This window comes from Primulina eburnea, chromosome 15 (assembly GCF_022965805.1).
Source record: "Primulina eburnea isolate SZY01 chromosome 15, ASM2296580v1, whole genome shotgun sequence".
NCBI classification, from domain to species: domain Eukaryota; kingdom Viridiplantae; phylum Streptophyta; class Magnoliopsida; order Lamiales; family Gesneriaceae; genus Primulina; species Primulina eburnea.
Genome location: NC_133115.1, coordinates 4,197,501 through 4,210,557, shown reverse-complemented (window position 1 = coordinate 4,210,557; position 13,057 = coordinate 4,197,501). Strand labels below are relative to the sequence as shown.

At 34.2% G+C, this 13,057-nt stretch overlaps 1 protein-coding gene and 1 long non-coding RNA gene across 4 annotated transcripts; one reads left to right on the top strand and one right to left on the bottom strand.

Annotated features, from left to right (window-relative positions):
• The first annotated feature begins 1,993 nt into the window (after nt 1-1,993).
• On the top strand, nt 1,994-5,502 carry LOC140814217 (probable magnesium transporter NIPA6). Of its 3 annotated transcripts, none has more exons than XM_073173137.1 (10): nt 1,994-2,570; nt 3,190-3,246; nt 3,357-3,447; nt 3,556-3,716; nt 3,830-3,939; nt 4,076-4,213; nt 4,562-4,654; nt 4,740-4,857; nt 4,985-5,053; nt 5,138-5,502. In XM_073173137.1, exons 1-10 carry the CDS (start codon nt 2,447-2,449, stop codon nt 5,143-5,145), a joined length of 969 nt encoding a protein of 322 aa, XP_073029238.1. In that variant the 5' UTR covers nt 1,994-2,446; the 3' UTR covers nt 5,146-5,502. The 3 variants fall into 3 exon arrangements, with proteins under 3 accessions (XP_073029238.1, XP_073029237.1, XP_073029239.1); XM_073173136.1 differs by having other exon boundaries at nt 2,001-2,570; nt 3,812-3,939; XM_073173138.1 differs by lacking the exon at nt 1,994-2,570 and adding an exon at nt 2,627-2,900 and having other exon boundaries at nt 3,812-3,939.
• A 5,973-nt stretch (nt 5,503-11,475) lies between these two features.
• Nucleotides 11,476-12,846, bottom strand: LOC140814895 (uncharacterized). Its single transcript, XR_012114198.1, has 3 exons — nt 12,817-12,846; nt 11,752-11,882; nt 11,476-11,576 (listed from the first exon to the last, which is right to left on the bottom strand). It is a non-coding gene; the product is annotated as an uncharacterized lncRNA (long non-coding RNA).
• Between the last annotated feature and the right edge of the window lie 211 nt (nt 12,847-13,057).

The following is a 13,057-nucleotide window of genomic DNA, read 5'->3' as shown; positions in this document are numbered from 1 at the left end:
ATCATGGAAAACATTACTAACCATGAGCAGGTACATCGCCAAAAGGGGCAATGGTCCAAGTTATGGAATTTATCAGCACCTCCGAAGATACGATCATTTTTATGGCGAGCAGCACGTGACTTTATACCTTGTCGCTTAAAACTCCAATCAAGGAATACACATGTACCTTCCTGCTGCGTGATCTGTGAATCGGGATTGGAAAAAAAAGTGGCATGTATTCATTGACTACCCATATGAAAAGGAATGTTGGAAAGTTGCAAAGCTTGATCACCTAGTAACGAATTGTACAAGAGAAACTATATCATTCTCAAATTGGATATTTTAAAGTCTGAATAAATTCCCCAAGGCTGCACAACCAACTTCCTCGGTTATATTATGAAGCATATGGTAATGGCGCTATCGAAATGAAAAACTATGGAGCGATGTTTCTAGACCTCTGCATATCACTATTTCACTTGACTGTGATACGTTATGGAATTGGACTCAAGCTCAAAATAACTCTACACAAGGCCAAACTTCAAGTTCTCGTCATGACGCAGATGATCGATGGACGAAACCGCATGATCCATGTATGAAGTATAATGTCGATGCGGCATTGTTTAAAGAATATCAAGCTGTTGGCTTCGAAGTTGTGGTGAGAGAATCGACAGAGGGATTTATGGTGAGCAAAACCAATATGAATTATGGACTGTTTGAAGTTAAGGTGGCCGGAGCACTTGCCCTCCTTGTCGCTATCTTATGGACAACCTCTCTTGAACTCCAAGATGTTATATTTGAAACCGACTCAAAGACGATGGTAAATACGATCACCTCAGAGAATGTTGACCACACAGAGTTTGGCTCAATTATTTCCAGCTGCTGTCAAATTCTCGACGCACACCATTCATTCAAGATTCAACATGTTAGAAGACAAACAAATATAGTGGCTCATTCTCTTGTTCGAGCGGCCATATCATATGCTAATCCTTTTATTGAGTTTCATCTTTTAGGAATCACATGTAATTTCATTTCCCACGATTGTGAGAATAACATTTGATAAATGATATTCTCATTTTTAAAAAAAAAAAAACCAGAAACTAAACCAAGAAATCAATATATATTCACGTTTTTACTCGTACGATATGCACCAGCTTTTATAAACCTCAAACTGCAGATATAAAAACAGACGGTGTTGCAACTTGTTTTATCTATTGTACGTGTACTTTAATCATAGAATATACATATACATATACATATATATATATATATAAATATATATATATATATTCAACAAGTACATCTACTTTTTCGCCAGACCCCACAGGTGATGTAAGGCACAATTGAAATTGTTATACAAGGCACGTAGACATAAATAGTCAAAGTCCAATCCACTAGCATTTAAATTGATAATTACCATTTTGTCCTAAAAATTTAATTGATTACTTATTAAACAAATTCATTAGTTTCAAGTTTTAATAGACTATTTCAACTTTAATCCATTGCGATTTTGTTCCCACTGGTTTTAGTCGTGAAATGAAGACTTCAGGTCAATTTAGGAAGTTCATCCTAAAGAAATAAAAAATAAAAAAAAACAAAAATATTTGCATCTTCAACAAGTGCAAACATAACATGGAGATCGAGAATGGATAGCTAATAATTGAAAAAGACAAGACCCGCCAAGCCCATTGAAAAAATATAGAAGATTATTTGCCAAACTACAAAATTTACAGTGTCGGCATACGTTTAGCCCGTGTAATTTATAAGAATCGATCGGTGTTCGAGAGGTAGGAAAAATTACCGAATTTCGGTATGACGAAGATTTCGGTACAATATGATAATAATAACGAATTTTTCGATTCGATAACGATATTCAATATCAAAATTTCGGTATAATAAATATACTCTATAAATATCGTAATTTTTGATATGATATACGATGATATAAGATTTTTGATAAGACATAGTGCGATATATCACTCCTGTGTGTTCCAAAGAAGCCGAAGCCAAGAGGCCACTAGCATCTAGCAATAATATTTTAGTATTATTTGCAATGAATAAATAAATTATAAATACATCTCACAGCCTCACTGGGGGGACAGTTCAATTTCTTTAATTTTCTCTTAATTTCTCAGACGACGCGGCTGATTCAACATAAAGACACCCTTAAATCGCCCAACGGAGTTATCCCGCCGTCGTTGGGAGTTGTACACGCCGGCTTCCAAGTGTTTGGCATACCCTTTGTTGTTCCACTGCTATTTGTTGTGGTCAAGAAATCTTGAAATTGCTTCTGCCGCGTGATTGGCGGGAGTTTGGACTTTGTCTAGATCTTAAATTTTGGTTTTACTGATCATTCAGCTGCATTTTTGTGTTTGTTTTGTGGCTTTTCAGTCGACAGAGTTCAGATCAAGTGTTTGATATAGATACAGAGTCTCCGTGTCTGTTTATAGATATATTTGTTGAGAAAATAATGGGTGTTTCGGATAATACCAGGGGGTTGATTTTGGCAATGCTGTCGAGTTTGTTTATTGGAACGAGTTTTATTTTGAAGAAGAAAGGTTTACAAAAGGCAGCTGCTGCTGGGACTCGAGCAGGTATAGTTTACATATAATTAAATACCCATGGATTTTTGTTGTTCCTTCGGTAAAGGTGTTATTTTTTTGGTGTTTATGTCTACTCGTATAAATAGATCTGTGATGCATTTGATTTTTGAAGGGAGCAAGCGTATTGGAGCTGTGGTAAGGGGTATAATAATTTCTTGGCTGATTTGATAAATCTCTAGCTAACGGATTCTACAGTCGATGAATCTTGTGTAGGATTGATGGATGCAAAATTTGGAAACAAGGGTGTTGAAATTTTGAACATTTATCTGGTGGGATGGAGGGGAAAATAATTGGGAGCACTGTGATAAAATGATTTGGCGAGTGAGTCCTATTCTTGGTCAGCATATTTTGGAAGCTGAATATTTGTTTGGGAACTCAAGAAACAAGAATTGACAGAGTCTAATCTGCTACAATATTACGCGTTCTAAAATGATATACGAGTCAATTTCTGTTTACCAATTCTGAAAAATTCTTGTTTGGCTTGCCAAATCTTTCTTTGTACAAGTCGTGCAAAAAAGCTTTACAATATTCATGTATGTAAAATGTAAATCACTTTTCTCACACTGCATTATTTCTCAGTTTATTTGCTATAAAGTATTTCCTATTGTAGGATTTGGTGGCTACACTTACTTACTTGAACCTCTTTGGTGGGCTGGTATGATTACAAGTAAGTGAGATTTTTACATTTGTTCTTTTTTTGCATCCTGATTGCTACGAGAAGGTTGATCTTCTGACGCTCTGATCAATATGTTGATAATTTTCTTGTCTTTCTTACAGTGATTGCAGGAGAGGTGGCCAATTTTGTTGCTTATATTTACGCGCCAGCTGTTCTAGTGACTCCCCTTGGTGCATTGAGTATCATCATTAGGTACATTCTTCATGATTTCTGACCTCTGTTACATTTGACGATATCAAACATTTTGAAAGATTCCTTGATTATATCTATGTAACTAACCATTTTCATGCATATGTAAAGTGCTTTTCTGGCACACTTTATGTTGAAGGAACGATTGCAAAAGTTGGGCATACTGGGATGTGTGGCTTGCATTGTAGGATCTATAGTCATCGTGATTCATGCTCCTGAAGAACACACTCCAACTTCTGTACAAGAGGTCTGGTTATTGGCTACTCAACCAGGTTTTTCTCTATTTCTCTTCTTATAGTTTTCTTACAAAATCTAGTCATTAACGAGTTACTAGACACTAGCTTATGCTCATTTTTTTTGTTTATAGCATTTATGATTTATGTAGCCACTACGGTATCCATGGTGCTAGTATTAATGCTGCATTTTGAGCCTCTCTGCGGGCAGACAAACATATTGGTTTACTTGGGGATTTGCTCCTTGATGGGTGCACTCACGGTAAGCATGTTCCCAACACATCTTTTACATTTATAAAGAGCTTCTTTTATTTCTTGTGGCTACGTACTCATCTGCATTGTTCAATGGAGAAGCTTCTCATCCCTTCACACTGCTTAGTCAATATATATTGATGCAGGTTGTGAGCATAAAGGCAATTGGAATTGCTATAAAACTTACTTTAGAGGGGATCAATCAATTTGGATATGCTCAGACTTGGTTTTTCCTTTCGGTTGCTGTAATTTTTGTGATCACTCAGTTGAATTATTTGAACAAGGTAAACGTAATAGGCAAGGCTCTTGATTGATATATTTTGTTCTTTAGAAATGTAAAACATTCACCAATCATTGGTATTGGAGCCTTTACAACTGCCACTTGATTAACCATTATCCGAAGTAAGCAATAGAAGCTCATGTACGTTATCTGGCATATCATGTGCTTGCTAGAAGTTCGAACGAAAGTTCATTCTTTTGGTCATCCAGGATTAGTTATGTGAATGTCTAGAAATCTTGAGTTCATTAATCTACAAGACCGCCTTGTTTCTAACCAGGTAGAAAATCCTTTTGCCCCGAAAATATTTTGCTAGTCTATTTCTCATCCGTCATTTTGCGATTGATATGTTCAGGCACTCGATACTTTCAATGCCGCCATAGTTTCTCCAATATATTACGTGATGTTCACTTCACTGACTATCATCGCTAGCGTGATAATGTTTAAGGTATTTATTTTTTTTTCAAAAGTGGTTCTTTGTCAGGATCAAATCTCACCGAACAAACTATCTAGACTCTTGCATTATTTTACAGGACTGGTCAGGTCAGAATCTGAGCAGCATAACCTCTGAGTTATGTGGATTCATAACTATTCTCACTGGAACATTAATACTTCATATGACAAGAGAAGAGGAGCCAGCTACCACAACAGGTATAGTCTATCCTCCCTTTAAGTCCAAAGTTTGCATTTGTTGTCCAAAACAAGCTTTTAAATGAACAAGTAGTATGTGTGTTAAAAGTATTATGTGTATAAAATAGGCTTTTGTTAATCTAAACAGGAACCATAACATGGTATGATGGAGATCAATCGAAAGGATTAGAAGAAGCTCACTTCATCGCATTACGTGGTTAGGATTACTTTAATAAGCATTTAGAACCTAAGGAAATAAATAAGAAACGTGAATATCTGATGAATGGATTTGTGGCCACAGCTAAGTGATTTTTCATAGAAAAGACGTCCATGGGACAAGGCTTGCCACCGGCTTCACCTCCCCGTTCATGCACCTTTTCTTCGAGGGATTGGGACAAAGGCGAAACAATTTTAGGATTTGGTTGGGTTGAGGCTGGTTAGAATCTTTTTGCAGAGTGAAATTTCCATCAAGAACTCTCCTTGGTTTTGTTTTTTTTTTATTTTGTTTTTTTTAAATCGAATGGGGTATGTAAATATGCAGCTGTATTTTAATTAATTTTTTATTTTGGTTTTTTAAATTGTTTTTGGTCAAAGGGTGTTGTAAGGTCATTGGGTTGTATATCTCGTTCACTACTACAAATTAATAAAAAAGTACAATTTTGGTCTCGGGAATTTGTGTTTTTGCAATTTTGATATTTTATCATATCAAATTTTAATCTTATCTCACTATTTTTTGCGTGTGCAATTTTAGCACTTATTCTGATGTAACGATAATATGATATTAACATCGACATTTTCGTGAAAAAATCTAAAATTATCAAAATTTAGAACATATATAACTAAGATTATAATTTAATACAAATGTACCTGATCAAAGTTATAGTAATCTCTAAATGATTTTTGATAATTATTCAGATCGACTAAAAACCAATCCAATATGCGATAAAACATGTTTGAACTAGGAAAAAACCAATTAAAATTTTTTAAAACAGCAAACATTCGTTTTCACTCCATTGGTTTATATCACTTCAATTTTATTTTTTTGCATAAATTTAAACAATTTTGTGTATGTCACATGCAACTATTAATTGACAAATGTTTTCGTGTCTGTTCATATGGTATTTGACGTTTCAGTTCATTAATCGATTCAAATATTTGGTAACTAAATTATATTATTCAATTTGATATTGACATCTTGATCTTATATTTTTTATGGCTTTTCTTTTCGTTTTTTTTTTTTGTTTTTTAAAAATAGAATTCATAAATTATCAGTTGAGTTTGAAAAGTTTTGTTTGGTTATCTGACTGTTTGTATTTTTCTAAAGACCCAAATTTTGAACGACACATAGGAACAGAAATAGCTCAAATATGGTCCATGCCCACTAAATTTGGGCTTAAATAGCGTCAAACAATGTTTTAAACCTAACAAGATAAATTTCCTCTCGTTGTCGTCTCATTTGAAAGATTCTCTCTCATTTTGGGGCCACTTTGAAAACTAACCTTAAATAAATTTTAAATTTAAAAATTAGTCTTTTACAACTCAAAATTTGATAAATAACACTCACTTAAAAAAATAATTAATTAATTTAGAAAAAAGCGTACAAAACAGGGGAGAAAGGAAATCAATCGGTTCTTCTTCTTGTTCTCTCCATTTCTCATCTTTCTCACAACGATTTCTTTTCTTCATCCTTCACTCATTGGTCTTCTCTTCAATTTTTTTCTTCCTCTACATTAAACAAGAGAATATTGTAGTCATTTGTTTTCCTAAAAAAAGTTTCAATCTCTCTTAGCATTGTCAAAGATTTTAAATCAAGTGTAAGTTTCTAATGCTATCTCAATTTTTTTTTTTTTTTTATCGTTTTACTGGTTTTTATTACAATGTATATATAATTATATTTACAATGTTTTTTTTATAAATATAATTTTTCATATATTTCATTCTTAATTGTTCGGTCGCCCAAACATTATGGGTTCAGTCGCCTAATTCTGTTTTCAGTCGCTCAATTCTGTTTTCAGTCGCCCACTTTGATATGTTATGCCATCCGATTATATGTTAAATCATTTAATTTTCATGACATCTATATTGCTTATTTTGTATAGGAATGACGATCATCCAGATTTTGATTAATTCTCATGGAGAGTGGAAGAACGATGAACAAGGAACTTATACATGGTTATCCGAATCTAAAGAATGGACAACTATTTCCATAGATGGTAGTAATTTGACCATAGAATGTGTCATGAATGAAATATACGAGACACTTGGTCTGGCTAAATCAGATGTTGAATTGACATTGAGTTATTTACCAGAAGTAGATTCTTGCAAACCATGCCCAATCTATATACGAAATTCACGATCCTTGGGAACATATCTATCATTTGGTAATTCGCGTACTAGACCTGTTTTGCATGTGGAAGTAATTGAGATTTGTGATATTGGAGTTGATAGAGAAAAAGTTAATGACAGTGATGTGCATTTTGGAGATGCGGAGGGTAGTGCTGTGAATTAATATTAATGTAGAAGATAGAAAAAAGAAATGTGATTTTGATGTAAATGTAGGATGTGGAAGAAAGGAAATTGATTTGGATATGGATGCTTTTGATCAGGGTCTTCATGATGAATATTTTGGTTGTACTTTTATCCAAGATGGTTTTGAATTGACTACAACAACAAAAGAAGTCGTCGTTGAAGAAGATAATGCCAATAAAAACTTGAACCAAATTGATGTCTTCGATCTACCAAGAACACAAAGTCCACATGTTGATTTCTATCATTCTGATTTAGTGGAAGCGAATACACAAAATTTGTTGGCGATTAACGATGGTGATGGTGCATTTTCTTTTACCGATGGATCGAATTTATCAGTTGGTCAAAAGTTCAACAGTAAAAATGAACTTAAGAAAGAATTGACTATCATTTCTTTGAATGCTTCATTTGAAATGAATGTTGAAAGGTCGACAAAGACACTTTATGTGGTGGGATGCATTACAGAAAAATGCAGTTGGAGAGTGCGAGCAACACGAATGGCTAATTCAACTCAGTTTGAAATTCGAATTTATTGTAACATACACACATGTGACCTTTCTGACAGAAGACGAATGCACCGACAAGCAAGTTCTATTGTAGTTGCAGATGTATTGCTAGAAAATTTTAGAGGGCAACAAATTACCCCCACGCCAAAAACAATAATGACGATGATGCAAAATAAAGGGCTTGGTGTTAGCTACTACAAAGCTTGGAAGGGCAAGAAACTTGCTCTTAATCATTGAGGGGAGATCCAGAAGAGAGTTACAGAACTTTGCCAGCTTATTTATTTGTTGTTAAGCAAGTGAACAAATATACTATAACTCATTTGGAGAGTGACTCTAGTGGAAGATTTAAATACATGTTCCTAGCTTATGGGGTATGCATATCTAGGTTTCGTAGGATGCGAAAAGTTATAGCAATTGATGGGACTTTTTTGAAGGGAAAATATAGAGGTGTTTTGCTTCTTGCAACAACCCAAGATGGAGATTTACACCAATACCCCATTGCATGGGCTTTTGTTGACTCAAAGAATGATATGTCATGGACTTGGTTTTTGTAGAAATTGCATGAACTGATTCCAGATAATCCTGATTTGGTAATTATCTCTGACAGACATGCCGCCATTATCAGCTCAGTGGCCGTTGTGTACAAGCACTCACATCATCTACATTGCACATGGCACCTTTCGCAAAATATCGGTACCCATTGTGGTAAAAAGGGTGGTGGGGTTGAGTTGTTCATGCAAACTGCATATGCTTGCAAAATATCCGACTTTAACATGTTGTATGAGAAGTTGAAAAATCAATACCCAAGTGTGGCTGCATATCTTGAGAAAAGCAGTTCACCAAATAAATGGTCTAGAGCTTTCTGCCGAGGTAACCGATATGATATTATGACAACTAATGGGGCTGAGTCGATAAATTTTAGATTTTCTGAGGAAAGAGAGTTACCAATCATAGCACTGTTGAAAGCAATTCAAAATATGGTTTCAGTTTGGTTCAACAAACACCACACAACAGCAGAGTTAGCTTCATCCAGAACGAAGTTGACTCCATCTATAGAGTTGATTTTGCGAACTAGGTTTACTCAATCACAGTGTCTAAAGGTAACTCAGTTGAATTATTCTGAATATCATGTAGTTGGTGATGATACATATGAAATAGTTGATTTCTCCACCTACTCCTGCAGTTGTTGTGTGTTTCTATGTGATAAAGTTCCATGTAAACATGCATTAACAGCTTGTCATCTAGCAAATTTGGGTATCTATGAGTTGTGTTCACCTTATTACCTTGTGCATATGTGGCGTTAAGCCTACTCGGATACCATTTACCCCGTGCCTCATTCAAGAGATTGGAAGATTCCCAATTATATTTCTAATTTGGAAATGCTACCTCCTAACTTCAAGCCAAAACGAGGGCGACCAAATAAACGAAGAAGACCATCTATTGGAGAGTTTGGACGACAACGAAAAAAGAAATGCAGCTTATGCAATGATGTTGGACATTATAAGACGAAATGTACTCGTAAAACCACTTGATGTATTAGAAAATATTGTTTTTTGAAAGTAGATGGTTGTATGTTTTTTTTAAATGTAATTGAACATTAATGATTTAGTATGGATGAATCGAAGATATTTTGTACTAATCACTGTATACAAGGTGATCAAATTAATGTTTTGTGGACTATTTACTGTATGATAGTATATTATAATCGTGTGAGTATAAAATATAAAAGTGGCGTAAAATAATTCAAAGAGCGACTGAGAGCGACTGAGTGATATATGATTTTTGTGATCTATTTACTCTATTTTAGTATAGTATAATGGAGTGATAATGTAAAATATAAAAATAATGTCATAATACAAATAGCGACTGAGAGCGACTGAATGATATATGAGTGATCCTAATAGAACCACTTGAAGTTCTATAAAATATAGTTTTTTGGAAGTGCAAGTTTGGATGTTTTTTTTAAATGTAATTGAACATTAATGATTTAGTATGAATGAATCGATTATATTTTGTACTATTCAATTTGTAAAAGGTTATCAAATTAATGTTTTGTAGACTATTTACTATATTATAGTATATTATAATCGTATGAGTATAAAATATAAAAGTGACGTAAAATAATTTAAAGAGCGACTGAGAGCGACTGAGAGCGATTGAGTGATATATGATTCTTATAATAGAAAATAATAGGAGCAACTTCACGTTCGTGGTCTATTTACTCTATTTTAGTATATTATATCACACAATCGTCATTCGGTCGCCCTCAATCGCTTTTTTAGTTTATTTGACACTATTTTTCATTTTTTAATCTCTTATCCATAAAAATATATCATAATATATTAAGTAGCATATAAAACATGAACTTGCTCACTATTTTTTACTATATCACTCAGTCGCCATTCGGTCGCTCCCAGTCGCCCTTAGTCATTTTTGCTTTATTTCACACTATGTTTAATTTCATAATTTCTTATACATGAAAACATACCATAATATAGTAAAGAGGATATAAAACACGAATTTGCTCACTTTGTTTTTACCATATCACTCAGTCGCCATTCGGTCGCTCCCAGTCGCCATTCGGTCGCCCTCAGTCATTTTTGTCTTATTTCACACTATGTTTAATTTCATAATTTCTTATACATGAAAACATATCATAATATAGTAAATATGATATAAAACACGAATTTGCTCACTTTGTTTTTACCATATCACTCAGTCGCCATTCGGTCGCTCCCAGTCGCCATTCGGTCGCCTTCAGTCATTTTTGCCTTATTTCACACTATGTGTAATTTCGTAATTTCTTATACATGAAAACATACCATAATATAGTAAATAGGATATAAAACACGAATTTGCTCACTTTGTTTTTACCATATCACTCAGTCGTCATTCGGTCGCTCCCAATCGCCATTAGGTCGCCCTCAGTCATTTTTGCCTTATTTCACCCTATGTGTAATTTCGTAATTTCTTATACATGAAAACATACCATAATATAGTAAATAAGATATAAAACACGAATTTTCTCACTTTGTTTTTACCATATCACTCAGTTGCCATTCGGTCTCTCCCAGTCGTCATTCGGTCGCCGCAGTCATTTTTGTCTTATTTCACACTATGTGTAATTTCGTAATTTCTTATACATGAAAATATACCATAATATAGTAAATAGGATATAAAACACGAATTTTCTCACTTTGTTTTTACCATATCACTCAGTCGCCATTCGGTCGCTCCCAGTCGTCATTCGGTCGCCCTCAGTCATTTTTGCCTTATTTCACACTATGTGTAATTTCCTAATTTCTTATACATGAAAACATACCATAATATAGTAAATAGGATATAAAAAACAAATTTGCTCACTTTGTTTTTACCAAATAATTAAAGACTCGTTATAAAAATTAAAACAAATAACTAAACTATGGAATCCCAAAAAAAAAAAACACACACACACACACACACAATTGCATAATATCTAGTAGAAACACTACAAATCATTACTTTTTGTTTGCAGTGGTACACGATCAAAAAAACTATAAAGCATCTCAACAACCACCATGGTATCACTACAAAATCCAATCTTTATTCCAAGTTCATGGTGTTAAATAGGGTCTACATGAGTCGACTATCTTGTCATTTATTTCATAGGGATTGAGACGAGCTAATTCCACCTCGATGGTCTTGATCACCCATGCACCACAATCACCTCTGAAAAATTAATATAATTAAAATTAATCATGGAATAAATGTAAAATAAAATAAAATAAAATTTGGTAAAACAAACACATCAATATTCTGAGGGAATGACGCCGGTCGTGTAATCTTCCACAAATATAACTAAAAGTAAAAATTCAATAAAAATCATATAAAACGATAAACTTACCCAAACTTCTTCTTCTGCCATTTTAATTACAAATGCTAAATGTATGGTTGTTTAAATGGTCCTTGATTAGTGAATTAGACCATTGATTGATGTAAAATTTCAATTGAGCTAAGAGAAGAACGGTCGGTCACCTAAGGAGAAGAAGGAATGATATTGTTAGTTTAACGTCACTCATAAAATACTTATATCAAAGAGAATATTCAAAACTTAGAATTGAACTCATGCAAAAACAATTTTATAAATGATTTACTAAAAAGAAATAAATTAACCTCAAACACAAATAATTTATTAATAATAAATCGTTTAGTTTAACTTGCGGACTGGGTATCAATTTTAGACCATTGATTGATTCAATGGAAAATTTTTCTAAGCTGGACTTGCGGTCTGGGTATCACCAAATCCGGATGGACTCCAAGGACATTCACAAGACAGTTTTTCGGACTCATGGGGATCATTATGAATTCACTGTTGTGCCATTTGGTTTATTAAATGCACCCTCTACATTCCAATCTGCTATGAATCGGGCTTTTAGCTCTTATTTGCACCATTTTGTTATCATATTCTTCGATGCTATCCTTATCTACAGTCAATCAGAGGATGAACATCTCGTACACTCACAAAAGATTCTCGAGTGTATTCTTAATCAGAAATTCTTTGCGAAGGAAAGCAAATGTCTATTTTTTCAAAGCACCATTTATTATTTGGGACATTCGGTGACGACAGGGATGGTATGGCCAATCCAGGAAAAATTGAAGTCATGACACAGTGGCCCCAACACAAGACATTTAAGCAACTTCGTGGGTTTCAGGCATCACGGGGTACTACCGTCGCGTTGTACAACACTATAGCAGAACCCTCACCGATTTACTTAAGAAGGATGATTTCCAATGGTCTAATGAAGCTACTGTTGCTTTTGAAGAGTTAAAGGATCAACAATTAAAGGATTGGGCCATCAAAGGAATACTGTATCAAGATTTGATACGGAAATCTACCATTACAATCTGCATAATCCCTTAGGAGATAATAGGGTAAAGAAAGGAAGGAAAACGGAACTCCGGTGTTTACCTCAAAGCATGAACAATCGCAAGAAATTCTATAAACAAAATCAAACACATACAATAAAATTATGAAAGGAATCGACGGCGGCTCACCTTCTGTTTAAGATTGTAACGGTGCCACTCAGATTGGTAGTGAAGCTTCTGCTCAGAATCGTCGAGGAATTCCTTGTTGCAAGCCAATCCCATGTCTAATGGCAACCAATGTAGAAGATGACAGGGAATGAGATTTCAAAAAAAAAACTTTAGGG